The sequence below is a fragment of the Heteronotia binoei genome, chromosome 1, assembly GCF_032191835.1.
Source record: "Heteronotia binoei isolate CCM8104 ecotype False Entrance Well chromosome 1, APGP_CSIRO_Hbin_v1, whole genome shotgun sequence".
NCBI classification, from domain to species: domain Eukaryota; kingdom Metazoa; phylum Chordata; class Lepidosauria; order Squamata; family Gekkonidae; genus Heteronotia; species Heteronotia binoei.
In genome coordinates, this window is record NC_083223.1 from 279,605,948 (window position 1) to 279,631,382 (window position 25,435).

At 54.3% G+C, this 25,435-nt stretch overlaps 1 protein-coding gene across 1 annotated transcript in view; it reads left to right on the forward strand.

Annotated features, from left to right (window-relative positions):
* The first annotated feature begins 3,217 nt into the window (after positions 1-3,217).
* PRPF3 (pre-mRNA processing factor 3) overlaps positions 3,218-25,435 on the forward strand; it is a 53,412-nt gene continuing 31,194 nt past the window's right edge. The window contains exons 1-3 of the mRNA XM_060256244.1: positions 3,218-3,238; positions 11,151-11,307; positions 24,232-24,362. Coding sequence (XP_060112227.1) covers positions 11,163-11,307; positions 24,232-24,362 — 276 coding nt within the window. The 5' untranslated portion in view covers positions 3,218-3,238; positions 11,151-11,162. The remainder of the gene's footprint in view (positions 3,239-11,150; positions 11,308-24,231; positions 24,363-25,435) is intronic.

A 25,435-nucleotide genomic window follows, 5' to 3' on the forward strand; every position in this document is an offset into this window, starting at 1 on the left:
ACAGTAGGGAAGCCATGTTGGATCAGGCCAATGGCCCCTCCAGTCCAACACTCTGTGTCACATAAGAGAAGCCATGTTGGATCAGGCCAATGGCCCCTCCAGTCCAACACTCTGTGTCAAATAAGAAGAAGAAGAAGATATTGGATTTATATCCCACCCTTCACTCCAAAGAGTCTCAGAGCGGCTCACAATCTCCTTTCCCTTCCTCCCCCACAACAGACACCCTGTGAGGTAGATGAAGATATTGGATTTATATCCCGCCCTCCACTCCGAAGAGTCTCAGAGCGGCTCACAATCTCCTTTCCCTTCCTCCCCCACAACAGACACCCTGTGAGGTAGGTGGGGCTGAGAGAGCTCTTGCAGCAGCTGCCCTTTCAGGGACAGCTCTGCAACAGCGATGGCTGACCCAAGGCCATTCCAGCAGATGCAAGTGGAGAAGTGGGGAATCAAGCCTGGTTCTCCCAGATAAGAGTCCGCACACTTCACCACTACACCAAACTGGCTCTCCGAATGCCTTCCGTCCATTGGAAATAATGAAGGATCAGGGCACCTTCTTTGGGGGCTCATAGAATTGGACCCCCTGATCCAATCTTTTTGAAACTTGGGGAGTGTTTTGCGGGGAGGCACCGGATGCTATGCTGATAATCTGGTGCCTCTACCTCAAAAAAACAGCCGCCCTAGAGCCCTAGATACCCACGGATCAATCTTCCATTATATCCTATGGGAATCGGTCTCCATAAGGAATAATGGGGTGCCCAGCGAACATTTCTCTCCATCCCTCCCACTTTCTGATGACCCTGAAGGGGGGGGGAAGGGCCTCCAAACTGGGGGATCCCCTGCCCCCACGTGGGGATTTTGCAGCACACCAGAGAAACGCAGAGATACAGAGCAGGGTAAAGGTACAAAAACCTGTTTTAGGGTGTTGTCAATCCCCAGGTGGGGCAGGGTAAACCTCCGCGGAAACCAGCCTCAACAATAAAAGAAATGTAAGTGTGATTGACAAAAATTCTTATAACCAAAATAAACATATCAAAGTGAAATTAATCACATTTTAAAGTGACAGAACACTGACCACGCCCATACCCATAGGACTTAAGTCTCTGAAAATACGTTCCTCAGTGGAACAGGCTTCCTCCTTGGGAGGCGGTGTGCTCTCCTTCTTTGGAGGGTTTTCAGCAAAGGCTCTATGGCCATCTGACAGCAATGAAGAGCCTGTGAATTTAAAGGGAGGTGTTCGTGAGTTTCCTGCATTGTGCAGGGGGTTGGACTAGATGATCCTGGAGGTCTCTTCCAATTCTATGATTCTATGACTGTTAAGAGCAGTTCCTCAGTGGAACAGGCTTCCTCAGGAGGTGGTGGGCTCTCCTTCCTTGGAGGTTTTTCAACAGAGGCTCGATGGCCATCTGACAGCAATGTGGATCCTGTGAATTTAGGGGGAAGTCTTTGTGAGTTTCTTGCCTTGTGCAGGGGGTTGGACTAGATGACCCTGGAGGTCCCTTCCAACTCTAGGATTCTATGACTGTTAAGAGCGGTTCCTCAGTGGAACAGGCTTCCTTGGGAGGTGGTCGGCTCTTCTTCCTTGGAGACTTTTAAGCAGAGGCTAGATGGCCATCTGACAGCAATGTGGATCCTGTGAATTTAGGGGGAGGTGTTGGTGAGTTTCCTGCCTTGTGCAGGGGGTTGGACTAGAAGACCCTGGAGGTCCCTTCCAACTCTTGGATTCTATGATAAGTCTCTAGTCTCTATGTTGTCTCTGAACAGTTGTTTATTGTTAAGTCTCTGAACAATTGTTTATGCAGCTCCTTGAAGCACTATGCGAAGCAGAGAGAACGGCGCAACTCTGACGTGTCCTGATGCCTTGCTGCATCATTCCACTCATCTGTTCACCAATAAAGATTGGAGCGTTGGACTCCGTTTGAATATCCACCTTTTTTTCACCACGGCCCGTTTCTTCGGTTGGAGAAACTTTACGTTCAGAGACTTAAGTCCTACGGGTACGGGCGTGGTCAGTGTTCTGTCGCTTTAAAACGCAATTCATTTCACTTTGATATGTTCATTTTGGTTACAAGAATTTTTTGTCAGTCACACTTAAATTTCTTTACTGCTGAGGCTGGTTTTCGCGGAAGGTTTTGTACCTTTGCCCTGCCCCACCTGGGGATTGGCAAAACCAAGGGGTGGCCAACAGTAGCTCTCCAGATGTTTTTTTTGCCTACAACTCCCATCAGCCCCAGCCATTGCCCATGCTGGCTGAGGCTAGGGTTGCCAATCCCCAGGTGGGGGCAGGGGATCCCCCAGTTTGGAGGCCCTTCCCCCGCTTCAGGGTCGTCAGAAAGTGGGGGAGGGGAGGGAAATGTCTGCTGGGAACTCTGTTATCCCTATAGAGATTTATTCCCATAGAAAATCATGGAGAATTGATCCACGGATATTTGGGGCTCTGGGGGGGGGCTGTTTTTTGAGGTAGAGGCACCAAAATTTCAATACAGCATCTAGTGCCTTTCCCCAAAATATCCCCCAAGTTTCAAAAAGATTGGACCAGGGGGTCCAATTCTATGAGCCCCCAAAGAAGGTGCCCCTATCCTTCATTATTTCCTATGGAAGGAAGGCATTGAAAGGGTCTGCGGTCCCTTTAAACGTGATGGCCAGAACTCCCTTTGGCGTTCAATGATGCTTGTCACAGCCTTGATCTTGGCTCCACCCCTAATGTCTCCTGGCTCCACCCCCAAAGTCTCCTGGCTCCACCCCCAAAGTCCCCAGATATTTCTTGAATTGGACTTGGCAACCCTAACTGGGGCTGATGGGAGCTGTAGGCAAAAAACATCTGGAGAGCCACCCTTGGCCACCCTGCCTTTGTAGCCTGGAAATCCGCAGTTAACTCCGGAAGATCTCCAGGCCCCACCTGGAGGTTGGCAACGTTTCCCGCTTCACAACGCCCCTGCGAGGCAGGCCAGTGTCGCCTCCACACGGAAACACCGAGGCCTCTTACGTCACTCGGGGGGCGGGGGAGAGAGAAACGCCGCTCCCTCTGGTTCCTCCCATCACTCCCCCCTCCCTCCGAGGAAGCGAAAATGGCGGCCAGAACATCCGGGCTCCACGACCTCCGCTCTAGGGAAGTTCGGCTCTGTGGTGCCTGCTTCCACTTCCGGCTTAACTGAGGCGTCTGCTTCCACTTCCGGTTTGCCTTCCCCTCACTTCCGCTTCCGCCCCGCTCTCCGACGACGTTCCGTCTCCGTCAGGGAGAGTCTGTGGCGCGGCCTTTCCTCGCTGGGCGGGCGGAGGTGAGGCGAAGCGGGCGGCCGCGGGGGGCGGGGGGTGGGCAGGGCCCTCTTGCTCCGCGGTAGGCTGCCCCTGGGCGGGGAGGCTCTGCCTGCCGCCTCAGCGCCCACGCTGGGAGGAGGAGCCCGCCTTGGCTCTCAAGATGGGACTGGGAGGCGGCGTGGCTTGCGGGGAACAGGGACGCAGAAGCCCTGCGAGGGGGGTGCGGCTGAGAGAGCTCTGACAGAAGCTGCCCTTTCAAGGACAACTCCTGCGAGAGCTATGGCTGACCCAAGCAGGTGCAAGTGGAGGAGTGGGGAATCAAGCCCGGTTCTCCCAGAGAAGAGAGCTCTGGCTGACCCAAGGCCATTCCAGCAGCTGCAAGTGGAGGAGTGGGGAATCAAGCCCGGTTCTCCCAGAGAAGAGAGCTCTGGCTGACCCAAGGCCCTTCCAGCAGCTGCAGGTGGAGGAGTGGGGAATCTAACCCGGTTCTCCCAGATAAGAGAGCTCTGGCTGACCCAAGGCCATTCCAGCAGCTGCAAGTGGAGGAGTGGGGAATCAAACCTGGTTCTCCCAGACAAGAGAGCTCTGGCTGACCCTAGGCCATTCCAGCAGGTGCAAGAGGAGGAGTGGGGGAATCAAACCTGGTTCTCCCAGACAAGAGAGCTCTGGCTGACCCTAGGCCATTCCAGCAGCTGCAAGTGGAGGAGTGGGGAATCAAGCCCGGTTCTCCCAGAGAAGAGAGCTCTGGCTGACCCAAGGCCCTTCCAGCAGCTGCAGGTGGAGGAGTGGGGAATCTAACCCGGTTCTCCCAGAGAAGAGAGCTCTGGCTGACCCAAGGCCATTCCAGCAGCTGCAAGTGGAGGAGTGGGGAATCAAGCCCGGTTCTCCCAGATAAGAGAGCTCTGGCTGACCCAAGGCCATTCCAGCAGCTGCAAGTGGAGGAGTGGGGAATCAAGCCCGGTTCTCCCAGATAAGAGAGCTCTGGCTGACCCAAGGCCATTCCAGCAGGTGCAAGAGGAGGAGTGGGGGAATCAAACCTGGTTCTCCCAGACAAGAGAGCTCTGGCTGACCCTAGGCCATTCCAGCAGCTGCAAGTGGAGGAGTGGGGAATCAAGCCCGGTTCTCCCAGAGAAGAGAGCTCTGGCTGACCCAAGGCCATTCCAGCAGCTGCAAGTGGAGGAGTGGGGAATCAAGCCCGGTTCTCCCAGATAAGAGAGCTCTGGCTGACCCAAGGCCATTCCAGCAGCTGCAAGTGGAGGAGTGGGGAATCAAGCCCGGTTCTCCCAGATAAGAGAGCTCTGGCTGACCCAAGGCCATTCCAGCAGGTGCAAGTGGAGGAGTGGGGAATCAAGCCCGGTTCTCCCAGATAAGAGAGCTCTGGCTGACCCAAGGCCATTCCAGCAGCTGCAAGTGGAGGAGTGGGGAATCAAGCCCGGTTCTCCCAGATAAGAGAGCTCTGGCTGACCCAAGGCCATTCCAGCAGGTGCAAGTGGAGGAGTGGGGAATCAAACCCGGTTCTCCCAGATAAGAGAGCTCTGGCTGACCCAAGGCCATTCCAGCAGGTGCAAGTGGAGGAGTGGGGGATCAAACCCAGTTCTCCCAGATAAGAGAGCTATGGCTGAACCAAGGCCATTCCAGCAGGTGCAAGTGGAGGACCGAGGAATCAGACTCGGTTCTCCCAGATAAGAGACCGCACACTAAACCACTGCACCGCACTGGCTCTTGGGAGACATTGGGGGGGGGTGGCGCCAGAAGCAAGGGTGTGACAAGCATAACTGAACTCCAGCTGTTCTGCAGACAAAGACGGCCCAGGTGGGGGCAGAGGGTACCCCGGTTTGGAGCCCCCCCCACCTCCCGCTTCAGGGGCAGGGAAATGTCTGCTGGGCACTCCATTCTTCCCTAGGGAGACCGGTTCCCATAGGGTACAATGGAGAATTTAACTGCTGGGGCTCTGGGGAGGAAGGTGTTTTTTGAGGTAGAGGCACCACATTTGGAGCATAGCATCCGATGCCTCTAGCAAATACACCTGCCAAGTTTCAAAAGGATTGGACCAGGGGATCCAGTTCTGTGAGCCCCCAAAGAAGGTGCCCCTATCCTTCATTATTTCCAGTGGAAGGAAGGCATTTAAAAGGTGTGCCATCCCTCTAAATGTGATGGCCAGAATTCCCTTTGGAGTTCACTTATGCTTGTCACACCCTTCCTTCTGACCCCACCCCCCAGTGTCTCCCGAGAGCCAGTTTGGTGTAGTTGTTTAGTGTGAGGACTCTTATCTGGAAGAACTGGGTTTGATTCCCCACTCCTCCACTTGAATGGCCTTGGGTCAGCCATAGCTCTGGCAGGAGTTGTCCTTGAAAGGGCAGCTGCTGGGAGAGCTCTCTCAGCCCTGCCTACCTCACATGGTGTCTGTGTTCCTGTTCCCACCTGGGGACTGGCAAACCCTGCTTGTCACGCTGCCTCCCATTCTCATCTTGAAAGCCACTGGGTGACACAGAGTGTTGGACTGGAGGGGCCATTGGCCTGATCCAACAGGGCTTCTCTTATGTTCTTATATTCTTATGTTCTCTGTCTTTCCCTTGTAGGGCTGATGTTCTTTTTAAGGCCTTAACAGCCTGGGACCCTCATACCCCAGCTGTCATTGAGTGGATTGAAAATTTAGATATTACCATTTAGGGGGATCGCCCAGTTTAGTCTGCATACCCATTGTATCAACTTGGTTATGTATTTTATGTTGCTGTATGTTTCCTGTGTTATAGGAATAACTCTGCTATACATTAGATCAGGGGTGGCCAAACTTGCTTAACATAAGAACCACCTGGAATAAATGTCAGATGTTTGAGAGCCACAAGACAGGAAGGAAGGAAAATAGATGGATGAAGGTGGAAAGAAAGCAATTTTAACTTTAAATGCATTCTCCTAGCTGCCAGCTAGCTTGACTTGGAGGAGTGATTTAAAGGCACAAAAGCCTTCTCCAAGTTGGCCAATGGGGTGGTGGGGGCCTCAAGATATGTGTGAAAGAGCCATGCGTGGCTTCTGAGCTGCAGTTTGGCCACCTCTGCGTTAGATAAACAGTAATGCATACAGTGATGGTGAGGGGTCTGGAGACCAAGTCCTATGAAGGAAGGTTGAAGGAGCTGGGCATCTTTAGCCTGGAGAGGAGGCAGCTTAGTGGTGATAGGATCACCACCTTCAAGTACTTGGAAGGGCTGTCCTGTAGAGGAGGGTATGGAATTGTTTTCTGTGACCTCAGAAGGTCGGACCAGAACCAACATATTGAAATGACATCAAAGGAATTTCTGGCTCAACATTAGAAAGAACTTCCTGACAGCGCGGTTCCTCAGTGGAACATAAGGACATAAGAGAAGCCATGAGGTGGTGGGCTCTCCTTCCTTGGAGGTTTTTCAGCAGAGGCTAGATGGCCATCTGACAGCAATGAGGGTCCTGTGAATTTAGGAGGAGGTGTTTGTGAGTTCCCTGCATTGTGCAGGGGGTTGGACTAGATGACCCTGGAGGTCCCTTCCAACTCTAGGATTCTATGACTGTTAAAAACGGTTCCTCAGTGGAACAGGCTTCCTCCTTGGGAGGTGGTGGGCTCTCCTTCCTTGGAGGTTTTTCAACAGAGGCTAGATGGCTATCTGACAGCAATGCGGATCCTGTGAATTTAGGGGGAGGTGTTTGTGAGTTCCCTGCATCGTGCAGGGGGTTGGACTAGATGGCCCTGGAGGTCCCTTCCAGCTCTAGGATTCTATGACTGTTAAGAGCGGTTCCTCAGTGGAACAGGCTTCCTCCTTGGGAAGTGGTGGGCTCTCCTTCCTTGGAGGTTTTTCAACAGAGGCTAGATGGCTATCTGACAGCAATGCGGATCCTGTGAATTTAGGGGGAGGTGTTTGTGAGTTCCCTGCATTGTGCAGGGGGTTGGACTAGATGGCCCTGGAGGTCCCTTCCAGCTCTAGGATTCTATGACTGTTAAGAGCGGTTCCTCAGTGGAACAGGCTTCCTCCTTGGGAGGTGGTGGGCTCTCCTTCCTTGGAGGTTTTTCAACAGAGGCTAGATGGCTATCCGACAGCAATGCGGATCCTGTGAATTTAGGGGGAGGTGTTTATGAGTTCCCTGCATTGTGCAGGGGGCTGGACTAGATGGCCCTGGAGGTCTCTTCCAATTCTATGATTCTATGACTGTTAAGAGCGGTTCCTCAGTGGAACAGGCTTCCTCCTCGGTGGTGGGCTCTCCTTCCTTGGAGGTTTTTCAACAGAGGCTAGAAGGCCACCTGACAGCAGTGAGGATCCTGTGAATTTAGGGGGAGGGGTTTGTGAGCTTCCTGCATCATGCCGGGGGTTGGACTAGATGACCCTGGAGGTCCCTTCCAGCTCTAGGATTCTATGACTGTTAAGAGCGGTTCCTCAGTGGAACAGGCTTCCTCCTTGGGAGGTGGTGGGCTCTCCTTCCTTGGAGGTTTTTCAACAGAGGCTAGATGGCCATCTTACAGCAATGAGGGTCCTGTGAATTTAGGAGGAGGTGTTTGTGAGTTCCCTGCATTGTGCAGGGGGTTGGACTAGATGACCCTGGAGGTCCCTTCCAACTCTAGGATTCTATGACTGTTAAAAACGGTTCCTCAGTGGAACAGGCTTCCTCCTTGGGAGGTGGTGGGCTCTCCTTCCTTGGAGGTTTTTCAACAGAGGCTAGATGGCTATCTGACAGCAATGCGGATCCTGTGAATTTAGGGGGAGGTGTTTGTGAGTTCCCTGCATTGTGCAGGGGGTTGGACTAGATGGCCCTGGAGGTCCCTTCCAGCTCTAGGATTCTATGACTGTTAAGAGCGGTTCCTCAGTGGAACAGGCTTCCTCCTTGGGAGGTGGTGGGCTCTCCTTCCTTGGAGGTTTTTCAACAGAGGCTAGATGGCTATCTGACAGCAATGCGGATCCTGTGAATTTAGGGGGAGGTGTTTGTGAGTTCCCTGCATTGTGCAGGGGGTTGGACTAGATGGCCCTGGAGGTCCCTTCCAGCTCTAGGATTCTATGACTGTTAAGAGCGGTTCCTCAGTGGAACAGGCTTCCTCCTTGGGAGGTGGTGGGCTCTCCTTCCTTGGAGGTTTTTCAACAGAGGCTAGATGGCTATCTGACAGCAATGCGGATCCTGTGAATTTAGGGGGAGGTGTTTATGAGTTCCCTGCATTGTGCAGGGGGCTGGACTAGATGGCCCTGGAGGTCTCTTCCAATTCTATGATTCTATGACTGTTAAGAGCGGTTCCTCAGTGGAACAGGCTTCCTCCTCGGGAGGTGGTGGGCTCTCCTTCCTTGGAGGTTTTTCAACAGAGGCTAGAGGGCCATCTGACAGCAATGAAGATCCTGTGAATTTAGGGGGAGGGGTTTGTGAGCTTCCTGCATCGTGCAGGGGGTTGGACTAGATGACCCTGGAGGTCCTTTCCAACTCTAGGATTCTATGACTGTTAAGAGCGGTTCCTCAGTGGAACAGGCTTCCTTGGGAGGTGGTGCGCTCTCCTTCCTTGGAGGTTTTTAAACAGAGGCTAGATGGCCATCTGACAGCAATGAAGATCCTGTGAATTTAGGGGGTTTCCTGCATTGTGCAGGGGGCTTTGTGGGCTTTGTGGGTTTCCTGCATTGTGCAGGGGGCTGGACTAGATGGCCCTGGAGGTCTCTTCCAATTCTATGATTCTATGACTGTTAAGAGCGGTTTCTCAGTGGAACAGGCTTCCTCCTCGGGAGGTGGTGGGCTCTCCTTCCTTGGAGGTTTTCCAGCAGAGACTAGATGGCCATCTGACAGCAATGAAGATCCTGTGAATTTAGGGGGAGGGGTTTGTGAGCTTCCTGCATCATGCAGGGGGTTGGACTAGATGACCCTGGAGGTCCCTTCCAACTCTAGGATTCTATGACTGTTAAGAGCGGTTCCTCAGTGGAACAGGCTTCCTTGGGAGGTGGTGCGCTCTCCTTCCTTGGAGGTTTTTCAACAGAGGCTAGAGGGCCATCTGACAGCAATGCGGATCCTGTGAATTTAGGGGGAGGTATTTGTGAGTTACCTGCGTTGTGCAGGGGGTTGGACTAGATGACCCTGGAGGCCCCTTCCAATGCTACGATTCTATAATGCTAGGTCCACTTCTCCCCTTACAGCCCCTTCAGTCCTCCTCTAGAGCAGGGGTGGCCAAACTTGCTTAATGTAAGAGCCGCATAGAATAAACATCAGATGTTTGAGAGCCACGGGACATGGACGTTTGAGAGCCACAGAACATGAATGTCAGATGTTTGAGAGCTGAAAAAAGATGGGAGAGGGAAGGGTGAAAAGAAAGCAACTTTCAATGCGTTCTCTCTAGCTGGCTTGGCTTGGAGAAGTGATTCGGTGGCGGAGGCCTCGAGAGCCACGCAATATGTGTGAAAGAGCCACAGTTTGGCCACTCTTGCTCTAGAGGCCTCTTGCAGGTGCCTGGCGCCAGGATGGCTCGCTGAGCTGTCACTAAGGGTCAGGTCTTCTCAGTTGTGGCCCCTACCCTGTGGAATACTCTCTTGGATGACAGCCGCGTCCTGCCAGACTTGTTTCTTTTCCGCAGGACATGCAAGGCCAAATTGTTTTGGTTGACCCTTTGAGACACACTTGGGCTTTTTTTAGTGGCGATATGGTGATAGCCGCACGTTAGTACTTTATAATGGCTGTCATTTTTTAAATTTATATTATATTTGTTGGTTGGTTTTATGCTGTTTTTACCTCATTGGTTTTAACGTTGTAAATTGCCGTGGGACTCTCTGGGTGAGCTGGGGCTTAAAAAGTTAATTAATTAATAAAAGCTCTGATTTCTTTGGCCGTTATTTGCCGTGGAGTAGGCCCTCAGATGCCGATTTTTTGTCAGATAGATGCTGTTCTGGCTCCCAGGGGAGCTGGAGGAAGCTGCCCAGAGTCATATGTTCGGCCGTTCTAGGCTTGTCGACTCTAGTTGGCAGAGCCTAGCCGAAAAAGATCTCCATCAAGGTTTACTTGATCTTTCAAGTGGAGTTGCCGGAGCTCGAACCCAGGACCCCCTGCTCCCTGGATGAGTGCTCCGATCAGACCTCGGATTCAGTGGGAGCTCACAGGGGCGCAGCTCCTGAACCTTTCCGAGAGTTCCTCCTCCTCCTTCTGAGAGTTCCACCTCCTTGTCCATTGAATAGTCGGTGCGGCTGCATACCAATCCCTGGATGAGCTCCACCACCTGTTTTTTTCGGCAGAATGATCCCTGGCTCCAGCGTACAGCCACACTCCCTCTCGTTTGCAGGCTACATCCTTTCCTGTAGTGCTTGCAGTGCTAGAGCAACAGGGGAGCATTTCCTTCTGGTGCTCGTCTTGGCTGTTTGCTAGAGGCAGGCATAGGCCGTGGAACTGGGCCCCGGGGAGAGAAGAATGCATTGCTTAGTCTGATTTGGGAGAAAGAGCGTTCTTGAACCGTGTGCCCGTTTTGTGGATGTATATAAAAAAAGGTCAAGGTAGTCCCCTGTGCAAGCGCCACTCGTTTTTGACTCTGGGGTGACGTTGCTTTCACAACGTTTACACGGCAGACTTTTGTACGGGGTGGTTTGCCATTGCCTTCCCCAGTCTTTTACACTTCCCCCCCAGCAAGCTGTGTCCTCATTTGACCGACCTCGGAAGGATGGAAGGCTGAGTCAACCTGGAGCCGGCTACCTGAACCCAGCTTCCGCCGGGATCGAACTCAGGTCGTGAGCGGAGGGTTCCGACTGCAGGACTGCATCTTTACCACTGTGCACCGTGGGGCTCTTGATTGTGGATGTATAGGGTGGGATATATTATAGGAAACAAAACCTAAGAGGCTGGATCTTGCTATTTTACTTTTTAAACTAGGCTTGTGATCTAGGCAGTCAATGAGGGCTTCGTTTTCACGACAAGCGTTTTCTTTTCAGGTTTCTCTGAGGATGGCTCTTTCCAAGCGGGAGCTGGATGAGCTGAAGCCATGGGTGGAGAAGACGGTCAAGCGCGTCCTGGGCTTCTCAGAGCCCACAGTCGTCACGGCTGCGTTGAACTGTGTTGGGAAAGGGATGGATAAAAAGAAGGCAGCTGGTAAGTTCTTTGATTATGGAGTTCTTTGATTATGGAGAGCCAGTTTGGTGTCGGGGTGAAGTGCGTGGACTCTTATCTGGGAGAACCGGGTTCGATTCCCCCACTCCTCCCCTTGCAGCTGCTGGAATGGCCTTGGGTCAGCCGTAGCTCTCACAGAGCTGTCCTTGTAAGGGCAGCTTTTGGGAGAGCTCTCGCAGCCCCACCTACCTCACAGGGTGTCTGTGGTGAGGGGAGAAGATATAGGAGATTGTAAGCTGCTCTTGAGTCTCTGATTCAGAGAGAAGGGAGGGTATAAATCTGGAGTCTTCTTGAGAGCCAGTTTGGTGTCGTGGTTAAATGCGTGGAGTCTTATCTGGGAGACCTGGGTTTGATTCGCCACTCCTCCCCTTGCAGCTGCTGGAATGGCCTTGGGTTGGTCGTAGCTCTCACAGAGCTATCCTTGAAAGGGCAGCTTCTGGGAGAGCTCTCACAGCCCCACCTACCTCACAGGGTGTCTGTTGTGAGGGGAGAAGATATAGGTGATGGTAAGCTGCTCTTTGTCACGGCTGGGGCCGGGTCAGGCAAAGTCCAGAGGCAGTCCGAGGTCTGTAGCCAGTAAGCAGGAGGGTCCGAGGCGCCAAATCCGAATCACTGTAGAAGTATCGCAGGTCTGAGGTCCAGAAGCCGAGGTCAGGGAGTCCAGAAGTCCAAAGCCAAAGTCAGGGAGTCAGGAACCAAAGTCAAGCCGGAGTGGATGCTAGAATGTCAGGGAGATGACTAGTTGCTTCCACAAAGCTTCCTCCCAAAGCCCACAGCTATATAGCCCTCTGCTGGCTGTTGCCCGTTTGGGCTAATTGCTGGCTCAGGGAGGCAGCCAGGATCCTGTTACCACTCAAGCATCCTTGCTCTTAGAAGGGCCAGAATCCTCTCAGAACTCAGGGCTCAGGGAGCGTCTTGCTTGTGAGCGTGCTGCCCTCCTTCGATCCCTGAGGTCCTGCCGGAGGCGGTCACGCACACGAGCCACCCGAGAGGGCGAGGCAGGGGGGCTGGGATCTTCTCCAGCAGGAGGCAGGGGCACTGGTGCAGGTGGCAGGGGCACAGTTTCCTCATCAGACTCAACTTCCTCTGAAGGGTCCCCAGCACCCATGACACTATCCCCCCCCCCAGGGCCCCCCTCCGTCGAGGGACCTGGAAGGTCGGGGTGGTCGTTGTGGAACTGGTGCACCAAGTCCGGGGCATGAAGATTGTCCTCGGGCTCCCAAGACCGGTCTTCTGGGCCGTATCCCTCCCAGTCCACCAGGTACTGGAGGCCTCCACGATGGTACCGGGAGTCCAGGATCTGGCGCACCTCATATTCTTCCTCGTCATCCACCAACACTGGTGGTGGCGGCGGTGGGGAAGGAGTCCGAGCTGGGTCAGGGGGTGCAGCCGGAACAAGGAGGGAGCGATGAAACACGGGGTGAATGCGGAGGTGGGGTGGCAACTGGAGCCTGAAGGCGACGGGGTTTATTTGTTCAACGACGGGGTAGGGTCCAATGAACCGTGCATCCAGCTTGTGAGACCGACCAGGCCGGCGCAGGTAGCGAGTTGAGAGCCACACCTGATCCCCCGGCTGCACTGGAGGGCCTTCTTGCCTCTTTCGGTCCGCAGCCCGTTTATATGCCTCCTTGGCTTGCTGTAGCTGCTCTCGGAGCAAGTCTTGGCTGGCACGGAGTTCTTGCAGGTAGGCATCGACGGCGGGGACATTCGTGGGTGGTAGGATCGCTGGGAAGAACCGAGGGTGGTACCCATAGGTTGCAGCAAACGGGGTCATTTGGGTGGATGAATGGACCGCGTTGTTGTATGCAAACTCCGCTAGGGGCAATAGAGTGGTCCAGTCATCCTGCTGGTAACAGGTGTAACAGCGGAGATATTGCTCTAGCGTGGCATTGGTGCGCTCTGTCTGGCCATCTGTCTGTGGGTGGTAGGCCGAGGACAGGTGCACTCGAGTACCCAGGCTGGAATGGAGGGCTTGCCAGAACCGAGAGGAGAACTGAGGGCCCCGATCGGAGATCAGATGGGCTGGGAGTCCATGCAGACGAAAGATGTGTTGCAGGTAAAGCTGGGCCGTCTCCTGAGCTGTGGGGAGTTTCGGGCACGGAACAAAGTGGGCCATCTTGGTAAATAGGTCGACGACCACCCAGATACAAGTCTGACCCTTGGAGCGTGGAAGTTCCGTGATGAAGTCCATCGAGATGGTATCCCAGGGTCCTGAAGATGTGGGCAAGGGCTGCAGCAACCCTGAGGGTTTGGCTGGGATGTCTTTGGCCCGTCGGCAGACGTCACAGGAGCTGACATAGCGGGCAACATCAGCGCGAACTCGTGGCCACCAGAATTCCTTTGTCAGCAAGTGGGTGGTCTTATGCTGTCCAAAGTGCCCGGCGGGTAACGAGTCGTGGGTCAGGCGTAGCACTTCTGCCCGCAAGGGCCCGGGCGGCACATAGAGGCGTTCGCGGTGTAGCAAGAGGCCGCCTCGAGTCGTGAACTCCCCTGTTGGGTCATCTTGGAGAGCCTGGAGGTGTTGCTGGACCCAGGGATCATTGGCCTGGCTAGCCCGAATGTCCTCCACGAGTGCTGGTGAAGTGGAGGTGGCTGCAAATACTGAGGGCGGCAGGATTGGAGCAGCGGGCGCGGTCTCAGTTGAGGCAGGGGCGTATTCCGGTTTCCGGGAGAGCGCGTCTGCTTTCCGGTTCTGGGTATGGGGGATGTAGGAGATCCGGAAGTCGAAGCGAGAGAAGAATAGGGACCACCGGATCTGGCGCTGGTTGAGACGGCGGGTGGTCTGGAGGTGTTCCAAGTTCCGGTGATCGGTGAGCACTTGAACAGGGTGGCGAGCCCCTTCGAGGTAATGTCGCCAAACCTCAAACGCCGCCTTGATCGCGAGCAACTCCCTCTCCCAGATGGTATAGTTCCTCTCTGCAGCAGTGAGCTGCCGCGAGTAATAGGCGCAGGGCTGTAGTGGCTGGGACGGCTCCTCGCGCTGGGACGGCACTGCTCCCAGGGCCACGTTGGAGGCATCAGCTTCCACCGTAAAGGGAAGCTGGGGGTCGGGGTATCTCAGGAGTGGCCCGGTGGCAAAGCGAGTCTTCAGGGTGGAGAAGGCGTTATCGGCCTCTGGGGACCAGTGGAAGGGTTCTTTGGGGCGGAGTAGTTGAGTCAGGGGTGTGGTCAGGGATGCGTAGGCCGGGATGAATTGCCGATAGTAGTTGGCAAAACCGAGGAACCGCTGCAGGTCTTTGCGATTCTGAGGAGCCTGCCAGGTCAGGACCGCTTCTACTTTTTTCGGGTCCATGAGGATCCCCTGCGGTGACACGATGTGCCCAAGGAACTCAACGGAGCGCAGGTCGAAGTCGCACTTCTCCAGCTTGGCGTAGAGACCATGGGCTCGTAGGCGCTGCAGGACCTGGCGGACGTGCTCGGCGTGCTGGGCAGGATTGCGGGAGTAAATTAGGATGTCATCCAGGTATATGATCGCGAAGCGGTCGAGCAGGTCCCGGAATATGTCATTCATGAACCTCTGGAAGACAGCGGGGGCATTGGTCAGTCCGAAGGGCATTACCAGGTGCTCGTACTGCCCGTATCGGGTCCCAAACGCGGTCTTCCATTCGTCTCCGGGCCGTATGCGCACCAAATTGTACGCTCCACGGAGGTCCAGCTTGGTGTAGATTTGGGCCCCCTTTAGGCGATCCAAGAGTTCAGGGATCAGTGGTAGAGGGTACCGGTCGCGGATGGTGATCTTGTTCAGGGCCCGGTAGTCATTGCACAGCCGGAGCTCCCCACTTTTCTTCTTCACGAAGAGCACTGGAGCAGATAGGGGAGAGGTTGAGGGTCGGATGAATCCGCGTTTCAGGTTCTTGTCCAGGAAGTCTCGCAGAGCTGCCAACTCCGGCTCCGACATTGGGTACAGACGCCCCACCGGGAGTGGTGCCCCAGGTACCAAATCAATGGCACAGTCGTAGGGCCGGTGAGGGGGAAGCTGATCAGCTCCTGTCTCTTCGAAGACATCAGCAAGGTCCACATACTTCTGAGGGAGCTGAGGACCACCACTCGGGATGCCAGCTGCTAGAGTGGTGGGAGGAGTCAGATGGGGGCATGGGTCTCGGAAGCGTAGTTCCTGCTGGGCCCAGTCCACGATGGGGTTGTGCAGCTTCAGCCAGGAAAGGCCTAGAATCAGCGGGAAGCGAGGCATGCGGGCGACATCAAACCGCAGCTGTTCTTGGTGCTGCTGGACGTGGAAGGTGATGGGACAGGTCTCCTGGGTGACGGGGCCAGAACGGAGGAGGCGCCCGTCAATAGCCTCCACCAGCGACGGAATCCCTTTTGTCTGCACAGGGATCTGGTGCTGCTTCACAAAGGCGGCATCTATAAAACAGTGGGCCGCTCCCGAGTCCAGCATGGCATACACGAACAGCCAGCGTTCGTCAGGCAGACGGAGTTTGACTGGTAGCAGGAATGGCCCTGGGGTATCAGCCCGCTGTTCGGAGGACCCAGCTAGTCGCCCCAGGCTGGGGGGTCCACTTACGCCTGGGGCTGCCCTTTTGGCGGCGGTGGCAGCGAAGGTCCAGGTATCCGATGCTTAGCAGGGCAGCCAGAGGCATAGTGGCCTGCCGTGCCGCAGTAGAGGCACAGATTCTGCGTGCGGCGTCTGGTCTTTTCCTCTGGGGTCAGGCGGGGTCGAGCAGCTCCAAGCTGCATAGGCTCATCCTTGGTGCTGGTACTAGCTGGGGACGGGCGAGGAGCCAGGTAGCACGGCGCAGGGAGCTGGCGCCCTCTGGTCTTGGCTTGGCGGCGACTTTCCAGGCGGCCATCGATGCGGAGGCAGAGGGTGATAAGTTCTTGGAGCGTGGGTGGCTGCTCCACCCTGGCCAGTTTATCCAGGACCTCCTCTGCCAACCCCTCAGTAAACTGGTCCATCTGGGCAGCCTCATTCCACGCCAAGTCCTGGGTCAGGAGCTTGAATTCAGTGGCATATTGAGCCACCGAGGAGTTGCCTTGTTTCAGTGCCCTGATCTTCCGGTTGGCTGTGGCTGCTTGGACTGGGTTTGAGAAAGCAGCAGACAGGTGGGCCTCAAACCCCTGGTAATCAGTCAGTAGGGGAGAGGACGCGACCAGTAAGGGTGTGGCCCATTTGGCCGCCTGCCCCTTTAACAGACTGATGACGAAACACACCTTGGTTTTGTCATTGAGGAAGTCCCGTGCTCTCAGTTCAAAGTACAGCCGACACTGTGCTAGGAAGGCAGGAAATTCTTCCACGGCACCCCCAAATCTGTCAGGTGGGGGAACTGGGCACTTGGCTGGAGCACTGGCCGCAGGTTGTTGCTGCAAGTGCACTACTGCCTGTGTTAGCTGCTGTACCTGGGCTTGGAGCGCAGCCAGTAGTTCTGTGGTTTCACTTGCTTCAGCATCCATCCTGTGGAGTGGGTGTTTGTCGGTGGAAGCAATCTGTCACGGCTGGGGCCGGGTCAGGCAAAGTCCAGAGGCAGTCCGAGGTCTGTAGCCAGTAAGCAGGAGGGTCCGAGGCGCCAAATCCGAATCACTGTAGAAGTATCGCAGGTCTGAGGTCCAGAAGCCGAGGTCAGGGAGTCCAGAAGTCCAAAGCCAAAGTCAGGGAGTCAGGAACCAAAGTCAAGCCGGAGTGGATGCTAGAATGTCAGGGAGATGACTAGTTGCTTCCACAAAGCTTCCTCCCAAAGCCCACAGCTATATAGCCCTCTGCTGGCTGTTGCCCGTTTGGGCTAATTGCTGGCTCAGGGAGGCAGCCAGGATCCTGTTACCACTCAAGCATCCTTGCTCTTAGAAGGGCCAGAATCCTCTCAGAACTCAGGGCTCAGGGAGCGTCTTGCTTGTGAGCGTGCTGCCCTCCTTCGATCCCTGAGGTCCTGCCGGAGGCGGTCACGCACACGAGCCACCCGAGAGGGCGAGGCAGGGGGGCTGGGATCTTCTCCAGCAGGAGGCAGGGGCACTGGTGCAGGTGGCAGGGGCACAGTTTCCTCATCAGACTCAACTTCCTCTGAAGGGTCCCCAGCACCCATGACACTCTTGAGTCTCTGATTCAGAGAGAGGGGCAGGGTATAAATCTGCAGTCTTCTTCTTGAGAGCCAGTTTGGTGTAGTGGTGAAGTGCACGGACTCTTATCTGGGAGAATCGGGTTTGATTCCCCTCTCCTCCCCTTGCAGCTGCTGGAATGGCCTTGGGTTGGCCATAGCTCTCGCAGAGCTGTCCTTGAAAGGGCAGCTTCTGGGAGAGCTCTCGCAGCCCCACCTACCTCACAGGGTGTCTGTTGTGGGGTGGGGAGGAAGGGGAAGGTAAAGGAGATTGTGACCACTCTGAGATTCAGAGTATAGGGTGGGATATAAATCCAATATCTTCTTCTTATTATTCAGCGCCCCCCCCCCGCACCATTTTATATTTCGCCTGTCACAAGGAAGATCTATCAAGCTGTTTTGGTCTGAAGCAGTAGAACAAAGCAGAGTCGAGTAGCACCTTTAAGAGCAACAAAATTTTATTCAGAACATAAGTTTTAGAAGAAGAAGAAGAATTGCAGATTTATATCCCGCCCTTCTCCCTGAATCAGAGACACAGAGCGGCTTACAATCTCCTATGCCTTCTCCCCCCCCACAACAGACACCCTGTGAGGTGGGTGGGGCTGGAGAGGGCTCTCACAGCAGCTGCCCTTTCAAGGACAACTCCTGCCAAAGCTATGGCTGACCCAAGGCCATTCCAGCAGGTGCAAGTGGAGGAGTGGGGAATCAAACCCGGTTCTCCCAGATAAAAGAGCTATGGCTGACCCAAGGCCATTCCGGCAGGTGCAAGTGGAGGAGTGGGGAATCAAACCCAGTTCTCCCAGATAAGAGAGCTCTGGCTGACCCAAGGCCATTCCAGCAGCTGCAAGTGGAGGAGTGGGGAATCAAACCCGGTTCTCCCAGATAAGAGAGCTATGGCTGACCCAAGGCCATTCCAGCAGCTGCAAGGGAAGGAGTGGGGAATCAAACCCGGTTCTCCCAGATAAGAGAGCTATGGCTGACCCAAGGCCATTCCAGCAGCTGCAAGTGGAGGAGTGGGGAATCAAACCCGGTTCTCCCAGATAAGAGAGCTCTGGCTGACCCAAGGCCATTCCAGCAGGTGCAAGTGGAGGAGTGGGGAATCAAACCCAGTTCTCCCAGATAAGAGAGCTCTGGCTGACCCAAGGCCATTCCAGCAGGTGCAAGTGGAGGAGTGGGGAATCAAACCCGGTTCTCCCAGATAAGAGAGCTCTGGCTGACCCAAGGCCATTCCAGCAGGTGCAAGTGGAGGAGTGGGGAATCAAACCTGGTTCTCCCAGATAAGAGAGCTATGGCTGACCCAAGGCCATTCCAGCAGGTGCAAGTGGAGGAGTGGGGAATCAAACCTGGTTCTCCCAGATAAGAGAGCTCTGGCTGACCCAAGGCCATTCCAGCAGGTGCAAGTGGAGGAGTGGGGAATCAAACCTGGTTCTCCCAGATAAGAGAGCTATGGCTGACCCAAGGCCATTCCAGCAGGTGCAAGTGGAGGAGTGGGGAATCAAGCCCGGTTCTCCCAGATAAGAGAGCTCTGGCTGACCCAAGGCCATTCCAGCAGGTGCAAGTGGAGGAGTGGGGAATCAAACCCGGTTCTCCCAGATAAGAGAGCTCTGGCTGACCCAAGGCCATTCCAGCAGGTGCAAGTGGAGGAGTGGGGAATCAAGCCCGGTTCTCCCAGATAAGAGAGCTCTGGCTGACCCAAGGCCATTCCAGCAGGTGCAAGTGGAGGAGTGGGGAATCAAACCCGGTTCTCCCAGATAAGAGAGCTCTGGCTGACCCAAGGCCATTCCAGCAAATGCAAGTGGAGGAGTGGGGAATCAAATCCGATTCTCCCAGATAAGAGAGCTCTGGCTGACTCAAGGCCATTCCAGCAGGTGCAAGTGGAGGAGTGGGGAATCAAACCCGGTTCTCCCAGATAAGAGTCCGCGCACTTAACCACACTTTAGGACTGCTTGCCATTCCATCCTACTGTCTGATGAAGTATTCTTAGAGCACATGAAAGCTGACATTCTGAATAGAACTTCGTTGACTCTGCTTTGTTCTACAAGGAAGATCTGTATCTTATAAGCAGATGTAAATGCTTTGCATGGCGAAAGGGTTAAGGTTTGCTCTTTGGGCTCAGCGAAGGTTTTCTGTCTGAGATCCCCAGAGAGCTGCTACCATGAAAAGGAGGCAATGTGGGCTAGATCACTGATGTCCGTAGACACTGGAAGCAATCACACTCGGAAACTGGCGTGGCATTATCTTGCCTTCGGAAAAGCCGCTTGCGTTCGGTCCATTTTCGGGTGATCAGACAGCTGCCCTTGAAGCAGCATGATTGAGGCAGGGGTCCATGGTATGTTCATTCAGATGGAGAGTGTGCCTCAACATGGTTTGTGTTCAGTTTTGGGCACCACATTTTAAGAAGGATCTAGACAAGCTGGGACGGGTCCAGAAGAGGGCACCGAAGACGGTGAGGGGTCTGGAGACCAAGTCCTATGAGGAAAGGTTGAGGGAGCTGGGCATGTTTAGCCTGGAGAGGAGGCGGCTGAGAGGTGATAGGATCACCATCTTCAAGTACTTGAAGGGCTGTCCTATAGAGGGGTCTGGAGACCAAGTCCTGTGCGGAAAGGTTGAAGGAGCTGGGGATGTTTAGCCTGGAGAGGGGGAGGCTGAGAGGTGATAGGATCACCATCTTCATGTACTTGATGGGCTGTCCTATAGAGGGGTCTGGAGACCAAGTCCTATGAGGAAAGGCTGAAGGAGCTGGGCATGTTTAGCCTGGAGAGGAGGCAGCTGAGAGGTGATAGGATCACCATCTTCAAGTACTTGAAGGGCTGTCCTATAGAGGGGTCTGGAGACCAAGTCCTGTGCGGAAAGGTTGAAGGAGCTGGGGATGTTTAGCCTGGAGAGGAGGCAGCTGAGAGGTGATAGGATCACCATCTTCAAGTACTTGATGGGCTGTCATATAAGAGAATGGTGTGGAATTGTTTTCTGTGGCCCCGGAAGGTAGGACCAGAACCGATGGGTTGAAATTAAATCAAAAGAATTTCCAGCTCAACATTAGGAAGAACTTCCTGACCGTTAGAGCGGTTCCTCAGTGGAACAGGCTTCCTCCTTGGGAGGTGGTGGGCTCTCCTTCCTTGGGGGTTCCTTGGGAGGTGGTGGGCTCTCCTTCCTTGCTAGATCGCCATCTGACAGCAACGAGGATCCTGTGAATTTAGGGGGAGGTGTTGTGAGTTTCCTGCATTGTGCAGGGGGCTGGACTAGATGACCCTAGAGGTCCCTTCCAACTCTGTGAGAGCAAGTTTGGTGTAGTGGTTAAGTGTGCGGACTCTTATCTGGGACAACCGGGTTTGATTCCCTACTCCTCCACTTGCACCTGCTAGCATGACCTTGGGTCAGCCGTAGCTCTGGCAGAGGTTGTCCTTGAAAGGGCAGCTGCTGTGAGAGCCCTCTCCAGCTCCACCCACCTCACAGGGTGTCTGTTGTGGGGGAGCAAGGGAAAGGAGATTGTGAGCCGCTCTGAGACTCTTCGGAGTGGAGGGCAGGATATAAATCCAATATCGTCTTCTTCTTCTTCTTCTTCTTCTTCTTCTTCTTCTTCTTCCCTTCCAACTCTGTGATTCTATGTATTGTTTTCTGTGGCCCCAGAAGGTAGGACCAGAACCGATGGGTTGAAATTAAATCAAAAGAGTTTCCAGCTCAACATGAGGAAGAACTTCCTGACAGAGCAGAAGAACTTCCTGACAGTTAGAGCAGAAGAACTTCCGGACAGTTAGAGCAGTTCCTCAGTGGAACAGGCTTCCTCCTTGTGAGGTGGTGGACTCTCCTTCCTTGGAGGTTTTTCAACAGAGGCTAGATGGCCATCTGACAGCAATGAGGATCCTGTGAATTTAGAGGGAGGTGTTTGTGAATTTCCTGCATTGTGCAGGCAGTCGGACTAGGTGACCCTGGGGCAGGAGGAGGACGCTTGCCTTGAAACCGTCCGACTTTGTGATTCTATGAACCCTGGACCCTCAGTGGAAAGGGTGGTTGTTTTTCACACTCGAGCAGAGAAGCACATGAGCACTCCTCAGAGCTGGGTTGGGGGGGGTGTGGCGGGAATGGGACACACCGGAAATGGATTGGCTCGATTATGCTACTCTTTTATCTGTGAGCCGCACCGGGGGCCGTTAGATGGCCAGAGGAAATCCGACCTAGATGCGACTCAGGGGAAGCTGCCGAAAGATCCCAATAGCTATTTAATCCAGCTGGGAGGCATCTGAGGATGGGGCGAGGACGAATGCGGCTTGAGAACCACATATGCACAAGTGAGGGTGTTTGTTTAGTCTGGGGGTGAGGCGTGGCTAGGTCGGCCAAATCCCTTGTGTGATCGCCCCCACTGTTGCACTTCTTTCTGGAGCCTGCTTACACCAGGGGTGGCGAACGGTAGCTCACCAGATGTTTTTTTTGCCTACAGCTCCCATCAGCCCCAGCCAGCGTGGCCAATGGCTGGGGCTGCTGAGAGTTGTAGGCCAAAAAAAAAACATCTGGAGAGCCACCGTTTGCCACCCCTGGCTTACACCTTTGCAAAGACAAACAGCTTATCCTGGTTTTCTTCCACTGCGCCGGAGCAGGAGGTATTTTGGAAGAATCCAGGAAGGGAAGCGCTGTTCTCGAACATCTGCCTCTTTCGGCAGGAGGACGCGGGACTTGAAACCTCCTCATGTTTCGTACACCTTTCCAGTGCTTTGACCGTTGGACTCGGCAGCCCTGGTAGCTGTTTTGCTGTGGCACTCACTGTTCTCAGAATTCCAAAGCTGACCATGGATTGAGGAAGGATTGAAGACTGCTGGCGAGATGGACCCAGGAGAGTTTCTGGTTCTAAGCAGAATTCTTGGAATTCTGGAGCCTCAGATGGCCCCCGTGAAGGCCTCCCTCCCTCCCTCCCTCCCTCCCTCCCTCCCTCCCTCCCTCCCTTCCTTCCTTCCTTCCTTCCTTCCTTCCTTCCTTCCTTCCTTCCTTCCTTCCTTCCTTCATCCTTCCTTCCTTCCTTCCTTCCTTCCTTCCTTCCCTCCTTCCCTCCTTCCCTCCTTCCCTCCTTCCTTCTTACATCAGACTTTTATCCCGCCCTCTCCGCAAGCGGACGGCTTGCCCGGCTTCGCGCACCAGGAGAAATTGCTCTGTTTGGGGTAGTGGTGAAGTGCACCGACTCTTATCTGGGAGAACCGGGTTTGATTCCCCACGCCTCCACTTGCACCTGCTGGAATGGCCTTGGGTCAGCCAGAGCTCTCGAAGGAGTTGTCCTTGAAAGGGCAGCTTCTTGGAGAGCTCTCTCAGCCCCACCCACCTCACAGGGTTGTCTGTTGTTGGGGAGGAAGAGAATGGAGATTATAGGCTGCTCTGAGCCTGTCCTTGAAAGGGCAGCTTCTGGGAGAGCTCTCTCAGCCCCACCCACCTCACAGGGTGTCTGTTGTGGGGGAAGAAGAGAACGGAGATTGTAGGCCATTCTGAGCCTGTCCTTAAAAAGGCAGCTTCTGGGAGAGCTCTCTCAGCCTCACCTGCCTCACAGGGTGTCTGTTGGGGAGGAAGAGAATGGAGATTATAGGCTGTTCTGAGCCTGTGCTTGAGAGGGCAGCTTCTGGGAGAGCTGTCTCAGCCTCACCCGCCTCACAGGGTGTCTGTTGTGGGGGAGGAAGAGAACGGAGATTGTAGGCCGCTCTGAGCCTGTCCTTGAAAGGGCAGCTTCTGGGAGAGCTCTCTCAGCCCCATCCACCTCACAGGGTGTCTGTTGTGGGGGAGGAAGAGAACGGAGATTGTAGGCCGCTCTGAGTCTGTCCTTAAAAAGGCAGCTTCTGGGAGAGCTCTCTCAGCCTCAGCTGCCTCACAGGGTGTCTGTTGGGGAGGAAGAGAATGGAGATTATAGGCTGCTCTGAGCCTGTCCTTGAGAGGGCAGCTTCTGGGAGAGCTGTCTCAGCCTCACCTGCCTCATAGGGTGTTTGTTGTGGGGGCGGAAGAGAATGGAGATTGTAGGCCGCTCTGAGCCTGTCCTTGCAAAGGCAGCTTCTGGGAGAGCTCTCTCAGCCCCACCCACCTCACAGGGTGTCTGTTGTGGGGGTGGAAGGGAAAGGAGATTGTAGGCCGCTCTGAGACTCTGTCCTTAAAAAGGCAGCTTCTGGGAGAGCTCTCTCAGCCTCACCTGCCTCACAGGGTGTCTGTTGGGGAGGAAGAGAATGGAGATTATAGGCTGCTCTGAGCCTGTCCTTGAAAGGGCAGCTTCTGGGAGACCTCTCTCAGCCCCGCCCACCTCACAGGGTGTCTGTTGTGGGGGAGGAAGAGAACGGAGATTGTAGGCCGCTCTGAGACTCTGTCCTTGAAAGGGCAGCTTCTGGGAGACCTCTCTCGGCCCCGCCCACCTCACCGGGTGTCTGTTGTGGGGGGAGGAAGGGAAAGGAGATTGTAAGCCGCTCTGAGTCTGCTTCAGAGAGAAGGGCGGGGTATAAATCTGCCGTCTTTCTTCTTTTTCTTCTTCTCCTTTTTTCTTCCTTTCTTCTTCTTTGGCAGACAGGGCAAACTTGGATGCCGCTGAAGGGTTTTAGAAAAAAAAAAGTGTGGGAATGAAAATTCTTCGAAAGGGCCAGGAGGCTGGAGCAGCCTGGAAAGCAGCTTCTTGCCTGCTCCGCTGCAATCTTTTCTCGTGGCTGATGATTTGGAGGTTGGCGGGAAAGGGCATGTGGCGCTTCAGGTTTTGTTAAAAGGACTCTTAAAGTGGTGCTTTCTTCCCAGCAGGACAGAGGGCCCTGGCCGTCTGTTAGGAGACCATGCGGCAGGGAGAACGGTCGGTTCCTTTCTGGGGGTCGCGTCTGCTTTTGCTGTGGTCTCTGAACCTCCCTTCTCCTCTCCTCAGATCACCTCAAGCCCTTCCTAGATGACTCCACCTTGCGGTTTGTCGACAAGCTCTTCGAAGCCGTCGAGGAAGGCCGAAGCTCCCGCCACTCCAAGTCCAACAGTGACCGGAATCGGAAAAGGGAGTTGAAGGTGAGCTGAGCTCTGGGGTTGCTTTTTTGGCCCCTTTGCTTCCAAGATTTTCAGATATGTGGAGGTTCCAGATGCGGTGATGTCTTTGAACCGTGCGTTCTTCTTCCAGGCGGGGCTTAATACTCAAATGTCTAAACACTCAAGAGAAAAGGCTTTATTCTCCAAAGGAAAGCTTGCCTATGGACTTCCGGTGACGTCATCGGGCCGCGTGCTCTAAATTAAAACATTGAGGGGGGGCGGAGGTGCAGGTTTCGGCCTGAGTCCCAGGAGAGCCGCTGCCAGTTAGGGGAGGGACAGTGGCTCAGTGGTAGAGCATCTGCTTGGTAAGCAGGAGGTCCCAGGTTCAATCCCCGGCATCTCCAACTAAAAAGGGTGCAGGCAAATAGGCGTGAAAAACCTCATCTTGAGACCCAGGAGAGCCGCTGCCAGTTAGGGGAGGGATGGTGGCTTAGTGGTAGAGCATCTGCTTGGTAAGCAGGAGGTCCCAGGTTCAATCCCCGGCATCTCCAACTAAGAAGGGTCCAGGCAAATAGGTGTGAAAAACCTCAGCTTGAGACCCAGGAGAGCCGCTGCCAGTTAGGGGAGGGGTGGTGGCTTAGTGGTAGAGCATCTGCTTGGTAAGCAGAAGGTCCCAGGTTCAATCCCCGGCATCTCCAACTAAAAGGGTCCAGGCAAATAGGTGTGAAAAACCTCAGCTTGAGACCCTGGAGAGCCACTGCCAGTCTGAGTAGACAAGACTGACTTCGATGGACCGAGTCATACAAAGAAAGCACCTTTAAGATCAACAAGTGCTAATGTTTTAATCATATGTTATTTTAAGTTTTTCAAAAATCGCGAGAGTTGTGATTGTGTCCTTTATTAAGCTTATAACTCTGCTAACTGCCATTACATTTTATGACACGCATAAAATGTGTGACCCGGCTTTCCAAGGTCTCATTTATGTCAGATCTGGCCCTCATAACAAATTAGTTTGGCACCATTGGGGTTTGTAGACTCTTTCGGGATCAAGTGCCGTGTTCTACTGGAGAAAGTTTTCCTTCCAGACATTTCGTTCTCAGCTGCGGAGAACATCC